Source organism: Formica exsecta, unplaced genomic scaffold (assembly GCF_003651465.1).
Source record: "Formica exsecta isolate Colony F162 unplaced genomic scaffold, ASM365146v1 scaffold475, whole genome shotgun sequence".
In the NCBI taxonomy this organism is placed as follows: Eukaryota; Metazoa; Arthropoda; class Insecta; order Hymenoptera; family Formicidae; genus Formica; species Formica exsecta.
In genome coordinates, this window is record NW_021851988.1 from 512,292 (window position 1) to 520,117 (window position 7,826).

Genomic DNA, 7,826 nt, shown 5'->3' on the forward strand with positions numbered 1-7,826 from the left:
AGCGGTGGTCTCGAAGGCAGCTCCCTGATCGGTACGGCGCGAAGATCGTTATCGCGGGAAGTGGATGAGTCTCGGACTGTCAGATCTTGTTGCGATCTAGTCAACGAAGAAGAGGAGAAGGAGCAGGAGGAGGAGGAGGAGGAGATAGCACAGCAAATAAGAGAGAAGGAGAAACAGCGGCAAGTCTCGAAGACGCCACCGAGTTCTATCGTCAGACCCGCTTTATCCTCCGATCGACTTGGAGAATTCCTCGCGAGGACCAAATCGCTGCTAATTCGCCCGGCACGCTTCCCTAAGCTCGCGAGATGTGGCGGCTGTCGATAGTGATCGGTATGGTTGCGATCGCGAGGGCTGGACCGTACGACAGGATGATGGTCTCAATGAACGATAGAACATTATTCATCAGAAGCCTACCCGGTTATCCTGGGACCAGAAGCGATCTTTACGAGGTCTACATGGAACCGTATTATTTCGTACGTATTTGTTTTTTTGCTTTTTTTTTTTTTTTGTTATTTAATCAATTGATATTCCGATATTAATTACTGAAAATCGATATCGTTTCCGATTATGTATTTTATATTTAATTACACATGAGTTTATATATATAATTTGAAAGAATTTACTAGTTTTATATAATTATTGAAAATATAAGAAATAAATATAAAAATTCGATATTTTAATCGCTATTTCTGTTAATCGTCGAAATTTCATGATGAATCTATAATCGATATAATTTGATATCTATAAATAGAAAATTACAATGAAAAAGATATTATAATGTCATTGGGGGGACAATGCCATCATAAAGCTATAATACAAAGGAATATTCGCAGTTTTTACTTTTTCATTTTTGAAAGAAAGTTTTAAGCAATCAATCTCTAGAGTCTTAATTATACTTTAAAGTTCTTGATTTCGATCGGATAATTACCGATCCATCTTTTCACCTTACATCATTTCAAGTCTCGCGCGAATCTTTTCATGACCTGAAATGGATTATGTAATCTCGTCAGATATCAATGAAAATGTTCATCCTTTCACTTCTCCCTTTAGCGAACATTACAATTATTTCGTATTTCGCTGTTTATTGATATTAATATAAATTATTGATCTTCAACTTGACAGTATGTATAAAATTTTTGGTGTACCGTTACTATTTATTACTATTTCAATGTTTTCAGTAATCGATATCGCGTCATACTTATAGCCTTGCGTGCTAATGATATAATAACCGTTACAAGCATCATATCTTCAAATGTCATTGAAGTAATAATTATTTAACATTACTTGCAAAATAATACATCAAAATTATATCTATTTTATTATGAATATCTACATATGCAGACATATATATATCACAGAGTTGCATCAACTTTTAACTTTTATGTCAATATACTAGATATATATGCTATCAGACGTATATATATTTTCATTTCACTCACAAATTAACGATAAGAAAATGTGAGTGATCAATTTGAAAACAAACAACAATATGCATATTCTATCATTGTTATCTTTATAGACACTTTTGTGAATATTAATTGATAAAAAAATATACGGTTTCCTTTAATCTTGTCAAGCGATACATCGTTTTAAACTACTCTATATTACTCTTTTCGTGTACTTATTATCGCGTAATTATTTTATCTTATTATTTCTCTTCATGTACTTGTAATGTAAACATTTCTACGCGCGTGACTTCTCTAGGATACCGAGACGAACGTGGCGATACACTTCGTCGGTCCATACATATCCACCTCGCGCGCGCTTTGTATTATTAGTCATTAACCACATAGCGCATCATTAATACACGGAAATTTCCATAATTAGCCATTAAGTTATTTAAACATCACGTCGAGGACGTCGAGTAACGCGGGTCGCCCCGTCGACGCTTTCACTGCGACCGTTCATGCAATTCTAACAAAGTCGCACGGCGATTCCCTTCGGTCCGATCTTGCGCGTAGTTTCTACTAGCCGTTTCATCGTCGTGCAGATTATACCCTGTAGCCGCGCACGGTAATTGCTTCACCCGTGAACCGTACAACTTCGTCTAAAAAAAAAAACAAAAAATAAATAAAAACGCGTCCATGGGAGTCGCGCGAGGTAAAGTCGCGGCGCGACTAATGCGATTCAGGAGATAGATTAAATTAGACGGGAAGTTCATGCGAGTACTTTATAGTGTATCACTCGATACGCGGACGTGTTATTATCAATTTCCGCTCTACGTGTTCCTGCGGGAACACTTGGCTCGCTGCATTCATGGATTAATCGAGCTGTAACAAATTGCTTCCGTAGATCCTGTTGCGTAGATTTTTTGTTCCGCGAACTTGCGAGTCCATGGATTCTCGATAGCTCTTGAGATTGATAAAAAAATTTAATTGTTGAGATCGACAAAGAAATATTTGAAAAACATAATATACTCCGTATACAAACGTTTATAATTTTTTATTTATCTCTGTTTTTAATGATGCCTGTCTAAATATAGGTCCAGTAAATAAAATCGAATTTACATTGACTTAATATACCAAAATGACATGCAAATAAATGCGATACTTTTTTAAAATGTGTCTGAAGGCAATCGGTCTGAAGGCCGTGGTGGAGCTGAAAGCTCTCGGTGAGGATGGTACGCCACTAAATGGACCCCGAGGGATCCTAACGTTAGAACAGCATCCCGAAGGGGTGAAGGTCACGGGCACGATCACGGGATTAAACCCGGGCTTGCACGGATTCCACGTGCACGAAAAAGGGGATCTGACGAAGGGCTGCAATTCCGCTGGCCCGCATTTCAATCCGTACATGGTAATAGCATCACATTGCAATTTTAATTATGTGCTTTGCATTCAAAATATAAATAAATAATCTATTTAGCCATTTCTGAAAATATAGCAATGTACATACGAGATGCAAGTTTCATATTAGAAAGCTTATTATTATGTTTTATCAATTACATATTGTTTAATTGTTTTATAAAATTAAAAATTTTCAAGAATAATGAAAAATTTTGCAAATTGTGCGAAATATTTCCAGGATAGCATCATGAAAAATTCATTCGGATTATTTTCTCTCGCAGTTACCGCTTTTGCAGCAATATGCGGTAACAGGATGAGATTTGCATTCGTAAACGAAGGGTTGCACGAAAGTGGCTGACCTACTTTCTTAAGACCTCGAAGAGAAATTAATTTGAAAATATCGGAGATATAAAATTTGCAGATATTTTTAATTTTCTCAAATACTTGAAAAAGAAGAACTAAATTATCTCGTCGTTTCATCGAACTCTCCAAGATGCAAATACAACGCGATTAGCGCAAAATTGATAGCCTCGCACCACGCGGATTGAGCCGTCGCGATAACGTATTATAACTCTTTCCATTCTATTACGGTAAACGAAGAGCGATTACGTTTCAGGTGAATCACGGAGCACCGAGCGATCCGTTGCGTCACGTCGGCGATCTCGGTAATATCGAGGTCGGGCAGGACGGAGTGGCGCGTATCAATGGCATAGATCACTACTTGAGCCTAGTGGGTGTTCGTGGGGCGATCGGTAGGGCTTTGGTGATCCACGAGAAACCCGACGATCTCGGTCGCGGCGGTACCGAGGAGAGTCTCAAGACCGGGTCAGCGGGTGCCCGTGTTGCTTGCGGTGTCATCGGATTTTTGTAAAGGAACTTTTTTAAACAATGCATAATCGAATTTGATTATTGCATGCATTGTTCACTAAAGGCTGTCGTACTTAAAATTTACGTAAAATGATACTGCGTAGTACGCGGCATCTTCGGTAATAATAATAATGTACTTGTATAGTGAACGAGACGATATATTTCTTGTTGAAAATTAAAATCTCTTTTCTGCTCTCCAAAATTTAGCTATATCTTTTTCATTGTTCTATAAATGTATAAACATTTTGTGAAACTCTCTTTCTATATTTCAGATATCGAAAACCTTTTAAAATAAACTATTATATGTATATTTTATTTTTTGATATTTCTTCTTGTTAGCTAAATTTGTGTATAAATTTGTAAATCATACTAGTGCGCATTTTAATACATTCAGTTCACTAAAAGAAATATCGCCTACTGCCATTTCACTATTAATTTAATTGCGTCCATTTGTACTGATCAATAAATTACAAATATAACCGAGAGTGTGTATCGAACACACACATATATTCTTATTTAACCTTTCTCTAGATAAATTACATGGTCCGAGTTTTTCATTACAATGAAATTTGGGAAACTTGAAAAATGAAGCCATTGCCAGCGTATATCAACGTATGGTTAATCAAGAATTGAAAAAAAATTCAACTCGGAAATCGGACCGAGTTTTATCGCAAAATGAGATTTTATTGTTTTATAATTTTTATCGCCAATATACATTTTTCGATAAAATAAAAATTCGACAATATAATATAACCATACACAATGCACGATCGTATATTAAAAATTTAATCAATGATTTTTAATAAGAATTCCAAATTTCTCGATCTTTTAAGCCTCGTACGCGTCAGTTTATTTCTATACGCACACACAATTATTACACAACTAGGACGTAACTTAAATATCCCAATAAGGGAAAAGAAGAAAAGTAACATTATAAAACGAAACGTTGAATATTTTACATAGATAAATCGTTCACTTCTATCGAGAATCCACAAATACGAGAAGTCCAAAGTATTAATGAACTCTAGAGAATCCAAGTTCAAAAGACCCGAAGTCGCTGAAGCTGTGCGATTCGAGGACTCGTCCTCGTTGTTTATTCCAGGGACCTAGATGCATCCCCGCGCATCTTCTCGACCGCCAACGGTCCCACTGGCTCGCCCATCTCCTCTAGGGCTCGCAACATTTTGGTAACCACTTCCGGCGGCGAAGTCCTCCTCGTGCCTGGTGCATCCGGTCGATGCTGGAGGTCGTTGTGCCACGGTTGCCACGGTAGCGCGAACGTTCGCGGCTGGAAATGAACTGCAAGGACGTTGAACTCTCCGTTTGAATGCTCTATATTTCGCCGTAACTTTAAACTATGCCAGGGGATTGCGATATCGATCGATTCTACCCCGGATTGCGCCGCGGAACCGAGAACGAGCAAAGTCGGTCAATGATTTGTGTTGTTTCGAGGAATAATCGACCGCGAAATCTCATTTCGTCACGATACATTTTACAACGTTGTGAACTGTGATAAGTATATCTCGGCAATGTCTTGACACAGTAATTTATCTCTCCAGATATTCTATGATTATATTTTTATTCTATGATTGTATTTTTTCAAATTATATCTACAAAAGTAATTTTATGTGTATATATATATTCTTATAAATTATATATAAAAAATTAATTAAATGATCACTTTGCGCTGTCGATCTCCTTTTACTACGCGGTACAATAACTCCCTTTTTCGCTACTACCAATTTACAATCAAGGAGAATGCATTTCTCGAAACCGCGGCGCAAAGACTACTGTATTAGGCTTATAACGCTACATTACTAGGAACATCCTGGACATCGTAATCCGGTATATCATCCAAGTCTTCGATATCGTGGTTATTGCGACCGCATCTAATGACAAACTGTACGCAATCGATGATCAGCTTTTTTGATGACCTCCACATAATCATACGCGAACATTTTGTTGGATGGATCGTCACGAGGTATGGGTTACATTGTCACGAATTGTCGTGATTTCGCCTCACGTTAATATTGACAGAAATGGTTAAGCACAAGTTTACATTGAAGTTCGTCACGCGGGTAACAAAAGCGAACTCTTAAAGCAGTTTACTATAATGTACAATCGCTTTTAAATGCAATAATTAATGGAACATTGATTGCTTTTATCAATATTTTTTATTCAGAAAGTCCTCGTAATACTTAATTCATGCAGAAAAAGTTTTATTAATCTAGTTTAATCAAATAGTTTGTAATGCTATCGCCATTGACAATCTCAATATGAAATAAGTGTAATTTGTACCATTGTGATTTTATATCATGCATACTCATGATCATAATTTGTGATTTGACTTTTTTCATGAAAACGTGCACAATTAATACTATTTATTGTTACATTGGATTCACACAAATTGATAGAGATTAGAAGATTATATTAAATAAATCATGATTGAAAACTAAGTTAATTTTTATAGTAACTAAAGGAAATTCGATTTTATTGTTTGAAGAGAGAGAACCAGTTTTATACATTTTTCCATATTGTCGTCATTTTTTCATATTGTTATCATTTTTTCAAATATTCATTTTGGATGTATACTTTCTAAAACCGAATAATTAAAATATTGGAATGCCTGTCTCAATGTATACTATACTTAAATCTGTGAGTAAATAAATATCCACATCATATCTTGAAATTTAGCATCAATTCATCCATATCAATGGACAGTTTTTTATAGATACATCTTTATAAAATTAACTGGATAATGACCGCGATATACCTTAAAGTAGAAAAATTTGGTTTTCTCTTCTTAAGATAGAAAAATTTGTATGTAATCTTGTGAAGAATATAAAGTTACTATCGCCTGCCTCTCCCTCTACCTCGGCCACCCCTGCCGCCTCTACCACCCCTAGCGCCACGTCCTCTGCCACGTGCCGCACCTGCAAATACAAGTAATACGATTAATAATTTTTAAAAAAATGAGAAAATTTTTACAATTGCAAAAAATCTCTAAACAAGTATTTTGTGTCAGATAATATATAAAATTATAATTGTTAATTAATGTTTTATGTTCAGTATATATTATATATTTTATATACCTCTTGCAGCTTCTTTCTTCTTAGCCTTAGCTTTCGGTGTGTCATCTATCAGCAATGTTTCCAAGGGAAGAGAATCCGGCAGAATGTAATACCTAATATTGTTTCCTCGCAGACTCAGAGTTTCCAATTGTATCGGGTCACGGTTCTTTATCGTCATTTTTACTGTTTTCAAATGTGTGTTCATTGCCACATCTACACCTGTAATAGAATAAAATTTAATTTATGATTAATAAACTTTTCCAATAACAATAACCCTCCTTCATATGTATTAAAGTTTCATAATTATATATTGAACTATTACACATTAATCTTGTAAGTCCTAACCTAACTTAATATCCAAGTCAGTAATAACAAATTCTTTATTGACGTACCTGTAATTGTACCGGTAACTTGGGTTCCATTTTTCAGTTCTATTGTCACAGTCTCGTGACTGAGTTTCATCAAAAATCTGGAAAAAGCATTAAAAGGCATTAATCTTTTGACAAATAATGTTTTTGCACGAAAGTGTTGGACGTTTAGGTTATGTTGTACAAAGAAACACATGTGTTTTTCACAGATAAATCATTATGTGCTTGAGCGATTTAATTTTCTTATAATATCTCCTTTAATTTTGCATTTTTTGATGTGTTTTACATACCTTACTAGCTTCATGATAAGGCTAGTGTGATATAATTAATTATAGATACTAGCGAGTATCCCGCGCCCGGCACTTTTGATCAATGAGTTTAAATGGAGGACTCAAATAAACTTGAACATTTTCTCGTCATCATAGATGGCAGTAAACCACGCATCATCTCGAAAATAAGTTATTTATTTTTCATAAAGATTATCCATTATTCTTATGTATTTTTGCATATAAATAGTACTCTATAAAAATTATATATAAAATATTATACCATCGAGAAAAATATCCCTTCTTTATTAATTAAAATAAAATTACAAATCCACTATAAATCTTTTAATAAGAAATAATAGAATCTATATTAGAGAATATTAGAAAAAGATATTTGTTGAGATTTTCGTCAAATTATATATTTAAATAATGTAAAATTTTATATATATATATAAAATTCCAATCTCT

The 7,826-nt window shown here is 34.9% G+C and overlaps 2 protein-coding genes across 2 annotated transcripts; one reads left to right on the top strand and one right to left on the bottom strand.

The window, feature by feature from the left end:
• Positions 1 to 6: 6 nt before the first annotated feature.
• Positions 7 to 4,147, top strand: LOC115241309 (superoxide dismutase [Cu-Zn]-like). The gene is made up of 3 exons (XM_029817006.1): positions 7 to 473; positions 2,572 to 2,796; positions 3,403 to 4,147. Exons 1-3 carry the CDS (start codon positions 306 to 308, stop codon positions 3,655 to 3,657), a joined length of 648 nt encoding a protein of 215 aa, XP_029672866.1. The 5' UTR covers positions 7 to 305; the 3' UTR covers positions 3,658 to 4,147.
• A 1,663-nt stretch (positions 4,148 to 5,810) lies between these two features.
• On the bottom strand, positions 5,811 to 7,513 carry LOC115241310 (probable small nuclear ribonucleoprotein Sm D1). Its single transcript, XM_029817007.1, has 4 exons — positions 7,383 to 7,513; positions 7,117 to 7,193; positions 6,746 to 6,943; positions 5,811 to 6,586 (listed from the first exon to the last, which is right to left on the bottom strand). Exons 1-4 carry the CDS (start codon positions 7,394 to 7,396, stop codon positions 6,504 to 6,506), a joined length of 372 nt encoding a protein of 123 aa, XP_029672867.1. The 5' UTR covers positions 7,397 to 7,513; the 3' UTR covers positions 5,811 to 6,503.
• Positions 7,514 to 7,826: the final 313 nt, after the last annotated feature.